Source organism: Podarcis bocagei, assembly GCF_964188305.1.
Source record: "Podarcis bocagei genome assembly, chromosome: 8".
In the NCBI taxonomy this organism is placed as follows: Eukaryota; Metazoa; Chordata; class Lepidosauria; order Squamata; family Lacertidae; genus Podarcis; species Podarcis bocagei.
In genome coordinates this window covers 69,105,268-69,124,173 of record NC_138133.1, presented here as the reverse complement: position 1 = coordinate 69,124,173, position 18,906 = coordinate 69,105,268, and the positions used below count along the sequence as shown (strand labels likewise).

General features: G+C 41.9%; 1 protein-coding gene across 1 annotated transcript in view; it reads left to right on the top strand.

Moving 5' to 3' along the window:
* Positions 1–3,769: 3,769 nt before the first annotated feature.
* RGS22 (regulator of G protein signaling 22) overlaps positions 3,770–18,906 on the top strand; it is a 75,566-nt gene continuing 60,429 nt past the window's right edge. The window contains exons 1-5 of the mRNA XM_081204351.1: positions 3,770–4,401; positions 5,981–6,009; positions 12,424–12,486; positions 15,406–15,630; positions 18,555–18,640. Of these exons, the coding sequence (XP_081060477.1) occupies positions 4,377–4,401; positions 5,981–6,009; positions 12,424–12,486; positions 15,406–15,630; positions 18,555–18,640 (428 nt within the window). The 5' untranslated portion in view covers positions 3,770–4,376. The remainder of the gene's footprint in view (positions 4,402–5,980; positions 6,010–12,423; positions 12,487–15,405; positions 15,631–18,554; positions 18,641–18,906) is intronic.

Sequence of the window (18,906 nt, the reverse complement as noted above, 5' to 3'; positions counted from 1 at the left end):
ACATAAGGCAATCTGGAAGATATACAAATACATTAAAATAATCAGTTTAGAATAAACAAATATAATTTCATTCACGACTGCTTTAATTCCAAGCTGTGTTTTTAATACTACATCCTCCTAACAAGGAACAGAAACTGATTGATAATACACATTTCCTCCTAATCAACTGTGCTGCGAATGCAAGTGAAGCTCTACAAGTGATAATAGAATCAGAATTGTAGAGTTAGAAGTTATCTCAAGGCTCATCCAGTCCAATCCGTTGCAATGCAGGAAACACCATCCAACCTGTGCTTAAAAACCTTTAAGAAAGGCAAGTCCACCACCTTTGGAGGGAGTCCATTCCACTGTTGAACAACTCTGTCAGAAAGGTCTTCCTAATATGTTTAGTTGAGTATCCTTTCTTGTAGTTTGAATCCATTGGTTCAGGTCCTACCATCTGAAGCAGGCAAAAACAAGCTTGTTCCATCTTCCATGTGACAGCCCTTGAAATATTTGAAGATGGCTGTCCTATCTCCTTTCAGCTTCCTCTTGCCCAGCTCCTTCAACCATTCATAAGGTTTCCAGTCCCTTGATCTTCTTGATTGCCTTCCTCTGCACATATTCCAGCTTGTCAGCATCCTTAAATTGTGGTGCCAAGAATTAGACACAGTCTTCTTTCTTTGGCGATCACTCGTAGCTGAGTAAGATTGTCTTCCATGAACACAGTCTTGTCTGTAAGTGACTGTGGAGGCCAATTCTGGATCCACATGTTCTTCCACAGTGGGGACACAGGTATCCTAGCAGGAGTTGATTAATGGTGAGGATTTGCCAAATGTGTCTTTCTCTTAGCTCATTTCTCCCTTTCATCTTGAGTTTGTGTTTCTTCAAAGCCCTTGACGTGTGTGTTTCGTCTTCCTTCTGCAGTCACATAGTCGGTGGCAATTTGTCCACAAACCAGTTGTTGCATATGGAAATGCCTTGGTGTGTGTGTTGGTGTGTGTAAGAGAGAGAGAGCGCAAGAGTGTTTACCTAAAGAAATTATGGATCATCAGCATAGATGGCAATTTGTAATGGGCATAGATAAAATAAAATAAAATACATAGAAAGAAGATGGCAATGTTAACTGTTTCAACATGAAGTATGTTGAAGCAGATAATGATAAAGTTAATACGAGATTTCATAAGAAAGGGGCAAAGAGAACAAGCCAGAAGAAATCTTTTCCAAAAAAAGGTTCTATCACAGCATGGAAATATGGTTCCAAATTGCCTGTGCTTTTCCATTACTAGAATGAAATTAATTTCAACAGTATCCATGCCATACGAACCCAAGTGATATAAACCAGACACTAAAACGCCTACTCTCCCCCCTTCTGAGTACTTTAAGTTGCTGCCAGATGATCTTGTGAGAAACGGAGGGCATTCTTTCTTTGTTGAATCTGGATCTTCAGGGGAGCCTGTGCTAAGAGGCGTGTAGGAGGGTTTGGAGTGAGTAGGTTCAGAGTGACAAACATATTTCTATTCCCTTGGTGTTTGATATCTGAAGCTCTTCTGTGCATTGTTCATTGAAATATACTCAATTTCACCGCTAGGGGACATCAAAGATTCATCTTCGAAAAATACTTCACAAAAGCTGGGGGGGGGGGTGAACCTGAACTAATGCTTTTAGGCTATTCGGTGCATCTGTAAACTTAGCATTGTAGGTTCATGCTTCAGCCTTGCCTGCCAACTATAGCCAATGAGTATTTAATATTTAAAATGTGTTTCCTTTGGCTATCAGTTATAACTTATGGCTCTGAGAAGTCTTTGTTTGTTTCAGTGAGATCATGTTAAAGACCTGGAAGGCAAGAAGAAGCTGGCTCATCAGGACTAAGTTATGACTTCTTTCTTGGTCTCCCTAGCAGCTCAGCTGGCTTAGCGCACATAGGAGGACATTTGATGGAAAAAAGAATATTCAGCCTAGCTCTGGAAACACAAGTATTCCAATAAGTTGGGGTGTCATTAGGTTGCTGACAAATCCCAGGCTTGTTGCTTCCTTGTGGTGATAGGATGATTAAAATAGCCTAACCATGGGCCTCCAGAACTCTGTGGAATATATCCTCTCATTTAGTGGGTGTTTTGTTGGTCTCTTAGAATTATAAAATAATAATACACTTTGGTCATCAGTAAAGTCAGGTTTCGATATCAGTTTCATTGTAGGGTCAAAAGATTTGTCTTTGTTGGAATCATTACATTTGTAAAGTGCTAGTCAACAGAGCTAGCATAGGAAGTGAATGGACTTCTTAACCTGAGCTGTATCTTGATTGCAGTGATAGTTTTATTTGGGTTGACTCTAGAGTGGTACCTCGGGTTAAGTACTTAATTCATTCTGGAGGTCTGTTCTTAACCTGAAACTGTTCTTAACCTGAAGCACCACTTTAGCTCATGGGGCCTCCTGCTGCTGCGCTGCCGGAGCGCGACTTCTGTTCTCATCCTGAAGCAAAGTTCTTAACCCGAGGTAATATTTCTGGGTTAGCAGAGTCTGTAACCTGAAGCGTATGTAACCTGAAGCGTATGTGCCCCAAGGTACCACTGTAGTTGTCTGGTTGTTTGAATCTGAAGCTGGGATTTGAGGCATTTAGAGGCTCAGTACTGTTCACTTATGTTGATGAATTTCATCTGATAATCCCCCACAGATATGGAAGAAGGGTGGGAAAGAAGAATGCCAGACTGGATGAAGGGATTATTTTTTTCCTCTGAGAGAGCAAGCCCCCTTGAATGGAGGTGGGCTACTTCTGAATAAACATGAAAGGATTGCACTGTCAGCCTCTGCTAACAATAAAATAAAATCTGATTTTATTGTTTACTACAAAGTGTTAACATGCACAAACCCACGGGGATCTTGGACATTCAATTTCCATTTTATATGGAGAAATAAATATAAATTACAGGCTATTATGGCCACTATGAAAATTAACTTGAAGCAAATCTACTATTCTTGGCGCAAAGGAGACTGCATGAATTAAGAAAATAAATGGCAGACAGCCAACCCATGAGCAGAGATAGGAATAAGGGCATAATCAGGAGCAGGGATTCAGAATTAATACTTTAGTGAGACAGTGGAACCCTTTGATACGACTTACGATTCACCTCTCACTTTTCCATAGCCCAAAGTAAGTTTCCGCAGGATTAAACTATCAGCTTTTAAACCATCCGTATTTTCACATATCTCTAAAGGGGGGGGGGGCCTGGAAATCCTTCAAATTAACTCTCAAAGTTGATGACATGTAGAGAAATTAATTCTGATTACAAATGTCATCAGCACCGTTTCTTTTGCAGAGATATTTTGAACCTCAGCTGTTCTAGGCTGAATTGTTGGAGGTATTTATACTGAATCAGTCAATCCGGGGCAACTAAAGGCCACATACCCTTTTTGCATTCAAATTTTGCCGTGCCTCTTCAAGTTATGGAGAAAACCTTTTGCCCCTGTTGAGCCCTAAACCTGCTGGAATCTGCACCAGGATAGTTAAGAAAAGCCTGTTCAAAGAGCAACTCCTCCATGGAAATGGAATGTACGTGCCCCTGCCAGACTGGTCGACGTTATTTTGAAGCCGAGGGGGGGTCATGCCAAAGAGTTGTTTGCTTAAAGGAGAGAGGGGGGAGGCTTGTCAGGAAGGGCAGATAAGAATTCTACACAGCACAATCGTCACCAAGGCAGCATTACGCGTTGCTAAATGCATCACAATATCGGCGAACCAACCCCCTCCTCTTGCAGGTGATGGGAGCTGCAAGCAGCGTGGGCAACACCTGAAGGATCCTATCACCAACGCAAATCTTTGCAGCCGTCTAAACGCAGCGGGCTTTTGGGGGGGGGCGGGGGGGAGAGAGGGAGAGACCCTCAAGCTATTTCCTAACCGGCTAGGACTGGAGAGGGCGCTGTGATTGGCAGACCCGGCAGGGCGGTCCTGCGCCCCCTCGAGGCTGAAAGTGAAGGCAAGGCGTATTGAAAGGAACCGGTCGCCTGTCCACCGACGGGGAGATTTTCTCCCCCAGGTTAAACCACTTGTGTGCTCGTTGCTTCCGCGCGCCTTGCTTTATCCGGCTGGCTAGCCAAGCCGAGAGAAAGCCTTCGCCCCCAAGAAGGCAAATGTTTGTTCATGGAGTCAAGGAGCCTTGTTTCCCCTGTGCACAGTCTGCAGCAGCTCCATAGCAACCCAGCTCGGCTGTGATAGCGCGCAATAACTAGGACAAGTTGTAAACGCCGAGCAATTCGTGCGTGCCCAGGCTTAGGCCCGCTGCAGTCTCTTTGCCCCGGGCCCAGCTGAAGTTATTTCCCCGGGCTCCCCTGAGGACCATGAGGCTTTAGCTCAGGCGCTTAGGCGGGATCACGAGCTATACAGAGGCAGTGCGCCCATCCTCACCATGCGGGAGAAGAAGCTCACCACGGGTATGTACTGCGGCCGGAGAGCATAGCAGGCAGTAAAGAGGATCGGATGTGCTCCGCTTTCATCCCGTCACAGTTCATGTTTCAGTGGGAGGGAGAGGGATGATGAACGCTGGAAGGAAAATACATTGTCAGCCAGCCAAGCCCCAGAACCCTAAAGGGCACGTTCACAAGTGATGATCAGAAGCGCTTTTTAGATTGGAATGCGTCACGTGTGAACATGCAGGCTCAAGTGGAAAGAGCAATCTGCTCTCATGTTCCAAAAGCTCATACAAACGACAGAGGACTTGGTTGCATGTATTGTCCAATTAGTGTGTTTATGGACTCCACACTATTCCACAGGGGAAATACCCTGTTCACTCTTTAACACAGAGCGGTGCGCTGAAATCTACTGAAATCAGTAGATTTTATGTGTCCCAAATTCTGGGATTGTTGTACACAAATTTGGTAACATAGGTAACCTATCTTCTTTTTATAAAGGTGCACAGTCATATATTTATTTACAAGTGCTAGCGTGTGTAGCCTTCATTTTCTAATCTACAGTACATGGTAAACTGAGTTGTACAGATAGTGACTTATTGCACAGGGTCAGATGCTGAGGCTGTGCAAGGAAAAGCCTAGTTACCACGCATCACTAAGGCCCTACAGGTGTTGTTGCACCCACTCTCATCAGTCTCAGTTGTCATGGCCAATGCTCAGGGATGTTGGAAGTTCTGGCCCATAGATTAGCTGCACTTGTGACAGGTGTCTGTTTTAAAAGTTCCTGGATTAGAGTCCAGTTCTGTATCCATTGTATCAGCCATTTAGGATTGCTTCTGTTAGCAGAATTCATCCAGGAGTTGAACCCATTAGATTTTGAATGCACATCTTATAGGTGGATACTGCAGACTCATAAGTTGGCCAATTCAGTTGTCATTTCCCTAAAGTATATTTCAGGAAACTATTGTTTTTAAAACCCCGGGTTTTTTCATTGCTTAGGCCCACTACATGTTTTCACTTCTGTACATCAATTTTTAGAATAATTCATTAGAATTGGCCACTGGCTAGAAAACAAACTAATTCCAAAACAGTTCCTTTGCTTTTAGCAGCAGCTTCACATGCAGTAATCAGCAGGTGAAACTTTTTTTGTGGGTGGTATATAGAGCTAATAAACAGATGATATGTTAATATTTGCAAAACAAGTTGCTCTTACATATGCAAGAAATGAGCTGATGACAAAGTTGCCAAGGCTAAACTTATACACCCAAACATCCTGAAAAGGGCCCAGTGAGGTCCTCAATATGGGATGAGCCCCACAAAATGATATATATCTCCATCTCCTCCTTACTGTCCTTTACAAACAAGTATATCAGTCTGTATCTTGCAAATAATATTATCTGGAATATATTTATTTTATTGTGAAATAGCTGCTTTTTTTGGATATGCAAATGGGTTCTTGGTTCTAAAATGTACATTGTTCTCAATATTTACAACTACATTTGCATAGTTAGTGATCACTGATCTCTGGTAAGATTAAAAACAAATGAAAAATGCTTTGGCTGAATAACTTTTATTCCCTTTCTCTTTTTGTGTTGTGTTTCAGTGCCCCCCAGCATAAGAGACGATGAGTTTGTAAGTAAACTTTCCCCCCCTCCTGCCCTCAGTTTATAGATGAATCAGGTAGTTATTATAAATATAAATATGATGTAAATATAATTGCTATATGTCATGGAATTTCTTAAGTGAAACAAGAATGAAACAGAGGAGCAACAATGCCTCACACTCCACTCCCTATTAGTTGTCATCCACTCAACCAAGGAAATTAACTTCTTATATCACAAGACAGGGATAGAAATTGGAAAAGATTTTTTAAACATCATTTCAAAATTATTATTATTTTCTTTATTATGGTGCACGTTTTCCTATGCATATTTTCCTGGAAGTAAGTCACATTGTGTCCAATAGAATTTACTCCTTAGTAAATTTGTATAGGATTAGACCCCAGCTGTAAGAAAATTCAAACTACAAAGCAGAGGGGATATTAATTTCAAAATTAGGACAAATTTCAAAATTAGGACAATAGGATAAATTGCATTATGGACTAATTAAACTAAGAAAAGCATACTAATTTTTACTAATTAAAGGTTTGCCAGATATGCATTTAATTACTGGACATATACCTGCAGTGCATTCCTATGCTTGTCTATTCAGAATTTCAGTGGGACTTATTTCCAGTAAACATGTATAGGATTGCAACCTTAGGCACACATTTTTTTAATTTTTAATTTTACCTGCCCTTCACCAGCAGGTCCCAGGGCAGGTTACAGCAGTTTAAAGTTCAAAATTAAAAACAGTTAAAACAGATTACAATCACAGGAATAGGGTGGGCCCTGAAATAAAATAAGATAACAAAGGTTTAGGTTGTAACTGCCGCTGCAATGCTGCATGTTAACATCATCATTTCCCTGAAACATGTAGCTCTCATACTGTTATTACATTGTGGCTTTAAGAGCTTGGTCATGTCAACACTATCCAATTTTTCTTTTACCCACCCACTTTTTGTATAGGCTTAAATATAGCAACGTTTTTCTTGTCCCCTTATCTTTGCAAGGCATAGATGGCATCACACGGTGAGCAAGGCCCCATGAAAATTGACTTGCCTGTTCTTTGAGCCCTTTCCCCAGTTAGCTAGCGATGTCAGAGAATTCCAACGAAATTGGAAAAGGAAATGGAATATCTACCGTTAAGAAGCTCATCTATGGGCAGGAGTGGAAATCAGTCAAGTGAATACGACCCCACATGGTTGTTGGGGTTTTTTGGAGTCTGCAAATGATGCATAATTAACGATTAAGTCATTTTTATGTTGTTTTGATGTTTCCTTTACATGGAAATGAATATGTTACATGAATAGTTATGTAACACATATAATTTATGTTAAATAGCAGACAGTGAGATGAGTATGATAGTGTTTGGCACAAACCCAACTGCAGCGGAGAGGAAACAGTAGATTAAGATGAATACAGGTCAGAATGGAAGTCTGTGCTATCTTATATCCCTGAAGTTAGGAGAAGACATAGTCCATTTCTAGTGCTTTTATTTGTCTTGACTGCTAGCTCAAACTCAGGGCTCAGGCAAAAAATAGCATAATTATTTGGGAACAAGTGGTTGGTTCGCCCCCAGTGTTGATAAAATACTTGGTACATTTTGCCTCAGTTCTAGAAAGTTGGGATGGCTCCCTGTAGGCACAGCAAGGACTGATCCAGAATGTACTAAGTGCTGTATTATCAAAGGACTCAAAGCACTCTGTTATTAAATCTGCCTGAGATGAGGACACAAAGACCCTTGGATAGGTTTTTAGGCAATAGGGAAGAGAAGGGAGGTAACAGTATCCCAAAATGCAGTCACTTCCAAATGACCTGTTTATTAAGCATCCATTCTGATTTGCAGAAAGATTAGATGACCTTATGTCAAAGCAAGTGCTACTCACAATTCCAAGTGTATTTCCTCATCGCTTTTCTTATTGTAAGACTCCAGTCTTTTAGGGAAATGGATTTGTTGCACAAGACTTCCCAGGGACGTTTCCCATCAGTGTAACATAAAGTGTTAGCAATAACTTCCTCCTGTTGAATTTCTGTCATACAATTCTTAAAAGCAAACGTACTCCTACAAGATGGATCAAGGTTTCCCAGGATTGTTCTTTAGTCAGAAAAAAAGATTTGTGTTTCTACCAGCACCAAGGGACAACAACTAAATCCAAAGCTAAACAGAATCTTAAATTAGAAGTTTCAAGGCTTCAATTCAAAACATAATTGCTCAAATCTAATTCTTATGGAATTCAGAGTAACTTGTGAAACACATTAACGTGATATCTACAGCTGTTTTCATCTGAGAAGATTAAGCCTTAAACTGTAAGATGTGAATTGGGACTGGCTCCCTCCAAAATCTACTTTATTCCTTCTCTCCCCTTCTCTCTATTTTCCCCCTCTGATGCTGCCATTGTTACAAGGGGAATAAAGGTGGATTTTTAAAAGGAGAATAACAATTAACAATCTACGGGAAAGTTTTGTTTATATTAAAAAAAAAGATAATTCCGTTAATATGCTAAGTGTGCAAATAATGTAGTAAAATATCTTAATTGATACAATTTGTATATATTTCTTACCCCTATTTTAGTCCCCCAAATAACATGGTTATGGTCAAATAAAAGCACACATCTGCATATTTCTAAAGGGTTTCTAATTCCTGTATTAAGAAGTGATTTGTTTTATATAGTTCCCTGGGGACAGAAAAATCTGCAATTCTTGTTAATTTTTCAAATCCAGTCATCTGCAATGGGGTGATTGGAAAACTATTTGCATATGATGACTGAATAAACGTGAAATATGTCAGTTTATTGACTGTGGCCTGTTTCTAATAATTTTTCATGCAAAACACAACTAAACATTTAAGACTCAGATCATTGCCTGTGTCAGTGTGCTGTTGTGTGAACCCCATTAATCTTAGAGCTTTACACAGAGATTGTTACGCTTTGAGATCATCATTATCTAACCATGCGAGAAACTGTGTTTGCAATGGGGATGTCAAGGCCAGGATGGGGCTGTGGCGATTGTACCTGAATCCAGTTCTTGACATTCTGAAGTCAGTGGCCTGAGCGGGAAAGTGTATGCTGAAAAGCATCAAACAAAATGTGCTGCTCTGTCTTCTACCAGGCTTGATCTCAAGACTAGACCTGGCTGAGCCTGGCGTTTTACTTCCTGCCAATCACAGGCTTATGCTTCACAGAGGCTCCTGTTCCCTTCTGAAATTGAAAGAGAGTGTTGAGAGCTACACATATGCAGCTCACAGTAGCTCACCAGGGCAGTGGCAGACTTTGGGCACTCAAATTTCAGCAGTGCCTGTGTGGCGCCAAAATTTGGTTCCCCCCCCCTCGCTTCTTGCTCTACATACTAAATTATAGTTGCGGTGCCCCCAAGGCTTGACACCCAGTGTGACCGAACCCCTAAATCTGCCTTTGACCAGGGTAGGCCCTATCTTCAATCTTAAGATTTCTAGTTTGGGAACTCCCTGTGCAAACTTCTAAATCCCAGCATCTGGCACCATTGTGGTCCAGATGTTTTTAGGTAGGTATGAGAAATTGAAATAGGAAGATGAATATAGTTGCCTTCTGATAAGAATTCCAATGTCTTTTATTTTAAAGGTATTTATTTTCAGTTGGAGGTGGGTCATTTCTCTGAAAGGATTGTCCGGAGAAACATGCCTTAATTCTCGTCATTGGGAGAAAGACTGTTGGTTGGGTGGTAGAACACATGCTTTGAATGGAGAGCCCTGATTCCTTTTGTTATAACTCCGAGTACTTCCAGATGTGGACAGTTTAGGAGCACTCAATCATATAACATCATTCCTGAAAGACCTACACTGGCTCCCAGTACGTTTCTGAGCACAATTCAAAGTGTTGGTGCTGACCTTTAAAGCCCTAAACGGCCTCAGCCCAGTATACCTGAAGGAGCGTCTCCACCCCCATCGTTCTGCCCGGACACTGAGGTCCAGCTCTGAGGGCCTTCTAGCTGTTTCCTCACTGCGAGAAGCAAAGCTACAGAGAACCAGGCAGAGGGCCTTCTCGGTAGTGGTGCCCGCCCTGTGGAATGCCCTCCCATCAGATGTCAAAGAGATAAACAGCTACCTGACATTTAGAAGACATCTGAAGGCAGCCCTGTTTAGGGAAGTTTTTAATGTGTGACATTTTAATGTACCATATTTTTCGCCCTATAGGATGCACTTTTCCCCCTCCAAAAATGAAGGGGAACTGTGTGTGCGTCCTATGGGGCGAATGCAGGCTTTCGCTGAAGCCTGGAGAGCGAGAGGCGTCGGTGTGCACCGACCCCTCTCTCTCTCCAGGCTTCAGGATGCTATCCGCAAGCCTTGTAAGCCCGGCGGGAGTTCCCGCGGGCTCTCCAGGCTTGCGGGCAGCAGCCTGCAGCCTGAAGCATGGAGCGCGCCCCGTGCTTTGCGCAGAGGTCCGCAAACCATGCGAGCCCGGCGGGAGTTGCCGCCGGGCTTGCAAGGCTTGCGGATAGCAGCCTGTTCTCGGGGCTGGGGTTGGGGGAAGCTCGGGCTTCCCCAGCCCCGCGGCTGGGGGGGGAAATAATTTTTTTTAATTCCCCCCCCAAAAAACGAGGTGCACCCTATGGACCAGTGCGCCCTATAGGGTGAAAAATACAGTATTTTTAATCTTTGTTGGAAGCCGCCCAGAGTGGCTGGGGAAACCCAGCCAGATGGGTGGGGTACAAATAATAAATCATCATCATCATCATCATCATCATCATTAGGGCTAGCCAGTCCAAGGCATTTTGCTGCCTGAGGCAGAGGACAAGACAGGAACAGCTGAGGGGCTCAAAAGGGATAGGGGCTGCTGCTGCCCCCCTCCCAAGGAACCCTAACCTAATGTTCTAGCCATTTCCAGCTTTTCTTCTTTTAGCTGTTCTGTCACACTTCTAATAGTGACCAAGTGGGTATCTCCCCCCCCCCCATTTCCTCAACCCCAAATGTTTGAGGCAGGCATGATTTTCATTGAGACCATTGCGTGTGGGAAAAGGATATTTAAATACACTCGTCTCCCTCACTACATTCCCATTACAATCGCCCCCTACTTCAGAGGGGCAGAGGAGGAAGGTATCAGGGCAATTCTATTTGAAGAGCTAAGAGCTAAAGTGATGAAGGTGATTCCTAGAGAGGAGAGGCAGACCACAGAGAATGAAAATGGCTAGAGCAATCTATGCAACAGCCGTGTGAGGGAATTGCACAGCTACCGTATTGAGTTAAAAATGGAAACAGAAGATGGAAACCATGAGGGGAGAGGCCACAAATGGAAAGGAGAAGTCACAGCAAAAGAAGAATGGATGCAAAAGCTTATGGAATATGCAGAAATGGCAAAACTTACCGGGAAAATAAGAACTCAAGATAACAAACTTTTTATAAAGGAATGGAAATTGTTTATTGAATATTTACAAAAAGATCTGTAAACAGTTAAGAACTTTGGCAGGATTATTCTAATAACCTGCAGTTTTATGAATATATATTTAAAGTAGATGAATAAATGAGCAAATTAACCTAATTTGAATATGCAGTAAATATTAAAAATAAATTTAAGGAACCACAGAAAGAGGGGGAAGGAAGTCAAGTTTTGAAATGTTAAAATGACTATAAAATTATTGAAATGTATAGAATTGAAAATCATAAAATAATTAAATAATAAAAAAGAAACCATGAGAGGAGAATCTTTCATAAAATGTGAGCGAACAAGGTAATAGTAAATGTTCTGTAGTAAATGCCCAGTAAGCAGCTGCTGGCCTTATATTAGGCCGAATAATTTATCCTATTCCAGTATGGTTTAGTCTGACAATACTGAATGGATAAACAGTCTCATCTGGTGTGGCAGCCTCCTATGTACCTGTAAAGAGAGTTGAAAACAATTCACAAATAGCAAACTCACAGTATGGAAATTGCCAACCCTTGTAAGAAGTCAGCAATTTCCACTCCAACCTACATTCATCACAATCAGCACTGTTTCTGTTGAACCAAATTTTACATTATTAGTTTTGCTGCCAACTGTTGAATGTAAATTATATAACTTACATTTGTTTCGTAGACATCTGAAAGCAGCCCTGTTTCCGGAAGCTTTTAATATTTGATGTTTTGTTGTGCTCTTTTATATTTTGTTGGAAGATGCTGAGTGGGACTGGGGCAACCCAGTGAGATGGGCGGGGTACAAAAATAAATTATTGTTATTGTTATTATTCAGTGTAAAGGAAATGTAAAAGCAGTTTTATAAAAATAATTAACCACATGTAGTTTGCAGACTTGAAACAGCAATGTGAACAAATGCAAATCATATTTAACTGATTTCCATTCCTGACCACAGAAGAACATGCATGCTGCAGCAATTTCTGCTACCTTTTAATTCTCCAACATCCCTACTCCTGTTAGATGTAAACTGCTCTTTCTTCATCACATCACATCACATAGTTTTGTTCTTTTTGGCTCTTGCAGGAGGATTATTTAGCAACCGATGATATGCTTGTAGACTTCTTTAATGAATTCTTGAATCTCCCCGTAAGTATGTTGATATAAACTTTTCCTTAAACACTTACTGTGAATATTAAGTGGTTTATGAGATAATATAGGGTAATAGGGTGACGTCTGTATTCTTGAAGTGGACTAGGTGAAGTGGAATAGCCCCTCCTGCTTGCCTCCAGGTCACAGCAGATTTTAAACTGCATTTCCGAAGTGTGAGCACACATAGTTGGTTGCCCATGAAAATATCGCAGAGAGAATGTTGACTTTGTAAGAATTATCTCATGCGGGAAACCCCAGTGGGTTTCGGGGTCGAGAGAACAATGCTACAATGCATGTCAAAGCAACAAAATGGAAAGTGGCTGTTGAGAAACCCTGACCTCATCATAATTTGATTTTCTCAGGAGAGTTTTCTCTTGTCAACATTAATGTGGTTAATGTGAACATTTTTATATTTCCAGTTTGACTCTCCTGCAGCTCATCACACGAGTTACTCGGGAAGAATGTGATGCCCCTGTTAAAACACCATTACAATTTGGCCTTTTATCTTTGTTGTGCTTATGCAGCCGTTGCCTAGAAACAAGGCCCAGGTGTAAGCATTACTATGTAGGCAAGAGGTTAAATTAAAGAATAGCATTGGGCTGAATGTCATCTACCCCAGGAAGCATGTGCTTAAGGAGAAAGAATTGTTGCTAGCCTGCATAGATGCTAGAAGTGTTCATCTGACAAAATTAACCATTACATTGTGGTTTTTGTATAATGGGGGATTTCAGTCGTATGGTGGTTGTTGGATGGTCTACTTCTAAGGGGCAGAATAATGGCACTTCTTGCATAGAAATTACATCAGAATGTAAATAAGAATAAGAATAATAATTTATACCCCGCCCATCTGGCTGAGTTTCCCCAGCCACTCTGGGCGGCTTCCAATCAAGTGTTAAAAACAACACAACATTAAATATTAAAAACTCCCCTAAACAGGGCTGCCTTCAGATGTCTTTTAAAGATAAGATAGCTGCTTATTTCCTTCACATCTGAAGGGAGGGCGTTCCACAGGGCGGGCGCCACTACCGAGAAGGCCCTCTGTCTGGTTCCCTGTAACCTCAATTCTCGCAATGAGGGAACCGCCAGAAGGCCCTTGGCGCTGGATCTCAGTGTCCAGGCTGAACGATGGGGGTGGAGATGCTCCTTCAGGTATACATATAGATCTTTTTAGTAAGTTTATTCATAAGCGTGGCTTGAGCATAATGCTAAAACAGGGTTTGTTTAGCCAGGTGGCTTAACTGGGGAGGAGATCACAGCCCTTTTGCTCCTCCCTTGGTTTTTGGTTCATTGGGGCATGTCAGCTAAGCCAAGGTTTGTCTTAGTGTGTTGTCTAAACCTGGGATTATGGTTGAGGTCTCTCTTCCTTAACCACAGTCTGTACCCAAGGTTCCTCATATGTTTACTGGTCACGATTAAGGGAGACCTTAACCATGATCCCATGTGTAGATGATACAGTGAGCCAAACCTTGGCTTAGCTGGCATCCCACACTGACCTAAAAAGCCCGGGCAGGAGGAAAGTGAATATAAGCTCCTCTTTGGGAGCCAGCATATTCATGTAGTCACAGTAAGCCATACACCAGGGGGCAGAGATGGATTTAGTTCCCCCAACTGTCAACCAAGTGACCAGCACTGTTCTACTCATATGATCAGCTGTGCTTGTGCAATGCTTTGGGATGCAAAATGTGAGTCGTCTCCTCCAATACCACTGAATCCTTTTGCATGTGTGAGGCCCAGTTCAGAAGAGTGAAGTCAGTTGTTGAATTCGAGAATGTGCCTTTGATTAACTTAGTACTTTGGTGCTAATCATACTGGCGAAGGCAATTGGTTGTTTCATTCCATTCCTGTATATATCGTGTAAATGATTGGTGTTGAAGCATCCAAAATGACAATACGATTTATATTTAAAACATTGTTATTGGCATCTTTTTTACTACATTAAAGGAACCAGATGTTTTCAATTTAGCTAATTGGAATGCATGTTGGAAAATGGGCCCTTGGGCTCTACAGCTAGGGACTGAATTAAAAATAGATACAAGTGATTAATTAATGTTATCCTTGGTTAGTTTTCTATGTAAATATTGTACAACTAAAATTATCTAGTGTCTATTCAAATAGCTCCAGATTATGGAATTTACGTGCTTCATTTGCATGCTCATATAAACTAGCAAGGGTTCAAGGATTTGGAATTAGAAGTTAATCCTTTATTGTTATTATTTGTGTTTCCCTCCTCTTTAAATAACTGCAGGAAACTTTAAATTCTTACGTTGCAAAGACTGTATAATTAGGTTCCTGCTGACCCAAAGTTAAGAAATGTCAAAATAACATAAACAAGAAGGGAGGGGAAGGAGGCTTGAAGCAGCCTCCTACTGGTGGCAGAACCAGGAGGTGGAGGAGGCAGAGCCACCAGCCACCAGATGCCCATAACCAGTAAGGTTTCTATGTTGACAGTGCATGGAAGATCTTCCTAGTAAGTTTAGAAGGTGAAAGGCAGGGGGATGTGGAATCTGTGGGTCTCCAGGTGTAGCCAGGCTCCAGCTCCCCTCAGCCCCAGCCATCATGGTGAAGGGTCTGGGATTATGGGAACTGGGGGTGTCCAGCAACATCTGGAGGCCCACAGATTCCATATCCCCGGTGAATGGTCACAATCTCAGAATGTTCTAAAGCAAAACCTAATGCCATCAACAAAAATTCAGCAAGAAACCCATCCAGAATGCAAATTATTACATCACATGGGTTGAAAAGAATAGAAAAAAAGTCCGATCCTATACAAGCCTACTCAAATGTAAGTCCCACTGAACTCCAGAGAACTTGCAACCAGCTGGACCTCCAGCTTCAGGAACATCCACCAATACACAGCTGTACCTATCAGTGCTGTGATAATTATTATATTTTAGTCTTTATGTTTTGTTGTTGTAGACCTTTGCAGAGCCAATTAAGTTTAATCCTGACTTTGGCGTTTTTGAAGTTGCTACCGACGCCCCCCAGCGTCTGGAAAACCAGCTGAAAAAGATGTTGCGTGAAAAGAAACCCCGGAATCCCATTTACGATGTCATAAGGCCAGCTAAGCAAGAAATTCCAGACCTCAGACCTGTTCCCCCTCCCCCACCAGTGTTAAATTTTGACCCGAATTATTCAACAATGGTAAGTTGATGATTGGTACTGTTATTTTTATTATTGTTCTTATGCATTTAAGAGGTATTAACCCAATATGATGTGCTATATATTAGCAATTCCAAAATCTTTATCTAATTGGTGGGGTCCCGTGTTTAGCCAATTGATGGCTTTAGGAAGGCAGGGCTGGGCCTCAAATTTTGGCCTTGCACAGGGTGCCATATTACCAAGGGCTGCCCCCGGCATGATCATAGAGCCTGCCTTTTCCTGACTGTATTATGTTTACAGTTTTATGTATTAAGCTTTGCACACACCAGTGGAGGAATGCATGGAAATGAAAATTGGCACTGGTGGACACAATCTCACCCCCTCCTTTCAAGCTTTCATATACATTTGCTGCGTGATAAGGGGGTAAGATTTCTTCAATAGGATGGCTGCCCTTATAATCTGCTTAACAACAACAACAACAGCAAAATACTTTTAGTGCAATGCCATATACACTTACAAAGGAATAGACCCCAGTGAACACATAAACATGCATAGTATTGCCGTATTATTAAATTTAGAACATAACTTTGGACGTTTGTTTTCCCTTAGCATGATAAATCTGACTTTGGCATATCATCTTTTCTCAGGAACACTGCAGACAAAAGGCTGGAATTTGTTTCAGCTGAACATAAATAATTACAAATTTATTTTCTTACATCCAGATAAATTGGCCAAAATAAAGAAGCGGTCTTCAGTCTTTCCAGAAACCATTATCAGTAAACCATAGGAGGCATATTCTAACAGGAGAAGAACGGCCATCCTTTGCCTCTGCAAAAAGTATTATGTGATCCATGGCCAACATCAGCATTCATTATTCTGGGACGTTGTTTAGAGTGAGGCTTCCCCCTCTTCTCTGCAGATGTTCAGGGGCACCAGGGAGCATGCTTCCCACACAACCCTATAGAACCAAATGAAGGTTGCCAAGTAGCAGGGCTTCTTGGATTTCACTATTTCCTTTGGGAACAATTCATTGCCACTTAGAATAGACACAAAGAAGGAATTTCAGGCCGATGCAGTGACTATTAATGAACATGTAAAAGTGCTTGTGGTGTTTGTGTTTACTTACAAAGTCCTAGACAACCTACCAAAGTACCTTAAACACTGTCTGATTCCTTATGCTCCACCTTGATCACTGTGATGCTCTGATGGGGCACGTCTGGTGGTTCCCCCACACCCCCAAGGTTTTGTTGGCCTTTACTATGGATGGAGCCTTTAATGTGACAGACCCTGCTGCCCTGTGGATCTCCCTGTCAGTAGAAGTTCAGGAATCAGCCCTGCCTTATTTTAGATATCTTCTGAAAACTCTATTGTTTAAACAGGCCTTTTTATTTTTAACTAACCCATATTCACTGATGTTTTGTTGATATTTTTAGTTAAGCTTTTACTGGTTTCATTATATATATTGTAAGCTATATGCCGTATTGTTATACTTTTATGAAAGTGCAAATTAGGAATACTTCATTAAATAAAAATAAATAAATAAACGCTCAGCTGAAGAGTGGGAATGAAATCCTGCTCAAAGTCTTGCAGAGAGCAGATTCATGGTCTTCATTCATCTGCTGATGAATTGAGACTTCAGTCCTGCTGGGTACTGTTTCGGAATCAGTGTGGGGCTGTTTGAAAGCCCTTTTGCAAATATCCCTTCATTGCTATTTAAAAGTCTGGCTTTCAGAGATTCAAAAAGCAGCATGGAGCTGTTTCCAAAAGGGCTTTTGAACAGCATTGTGCTGTGCTTTGAAGTCTTGACAACCAGGGCTTCAAAGTGAAGTATCATCTGGTATCACGGTGACATTAGATCAGGCATAGGCAAACTTGGCCCTCCAGATGTTTTGGGACTACAACTCCCATCATCCCTGACCACTGGTCCTGTTAGCTAGGGATGATGGGAGTTGTAGTCCCAAAATATCTGGAGGGCCGAGTTTGCCTATGCCTGCATAGATGACTGACAGGTAGGTGGGCCCAAGCACCTGTCATATTTGGCCTGCCAGAGTTGGGAAGATAAGGATCTGGTCCACCAGCCAGAAGATGTCCCTGCTCTAACATGTATTCAGCTCACCCTGCATTTCAGATAAGGCATGCATGATTAACTGAAACATCGCAAAAAAGAGGACAAAATACTCCACCAATTTGAATGTGGTGATTTATATACAGAGATGCAAATTTAGAAATGATTACTGTAATTCAAAAAGGAATGTGCTCTATCTCACTCTTATGGGGAAGAATTGTTGCTGCTCAGTCTGCTGTCCTGGTGTTGCTAACTGTCAATGGGCAACTTTAAAGCTCCCGCTCTCCTTTTTAAATTTTTCTTTATTCTTAAATCAGTCTTGGACTGGACAGCTGTCAAACAGAAGATGCATTCAATTAGACTGCTGTTTCAGAACTTTTGGCAGGGGAAAGAGAGGGAGCATTATGCCAGTGGGGGGGGGCAGGTGTGGCTAGCAGGGTGGACAGTGGCGTAGCGTGGGTTGTCAGCACCCGGGGCAAGGCAAGTAATTTGCGCCCCCTAACCCATGGATTTGCGCCCCCTAACCCCCTCATGTTGCGCCTGGTGCGGCCGGCCCCCCCTGCACCCCCCACGCCACGCCACTGAGGGTGGAGCAGAGGTCCATTTCTCCCCATTCTAATCTCCTCAGACCATCACAATGTGGGATATGGATTCCTCTGAAATCCAGGGATTTTCAAATTATATCTTTGGATCTCAAACTGTCTCCGCTGCTGCCAAATTATGACTTGCCCCCTCTTCCACCATGGCCTCACTGTTTCATAAAGTCCTGCCAGACTGCTGGAATTAGGATTGCTTCCTTAATCTGTAAGCAAATCTGTTTATTGACTACATAGCATATAATACCTGAAGTGAAAGATAATTTACAAAGGTTTTTATGTGTGTGTGTGTGTATGTGTGTTAGTGTCTGGACCGAGAGCAGGCTATTGCGTGGATTAAGAAGGAAAGATTCCCATCGTTTTTAGAGAGCGACTGTTACTTTGAATACAGGTACTGCAACTTCTAATTGGAACGCAGGTTTTTAAAGCTGTACATTTCTCTTGAACAAATATGATAATAATTCTCAGATACTTTTGGCCTAGCTTATATAAGTTTAAAGACCCTGATGTTTGGAAAGATTGAGGGCACAAGAAGAAGGGGACGACAGAGGACAAGATGGTTGGACAGCGTTCTCAAAGCTACAAACATGAGTCTGACCAAACTGCGGGAGGCAGTGGAAGACAGGAGTGCCTGGCGTGCTCTGGTCCACGGGGTCA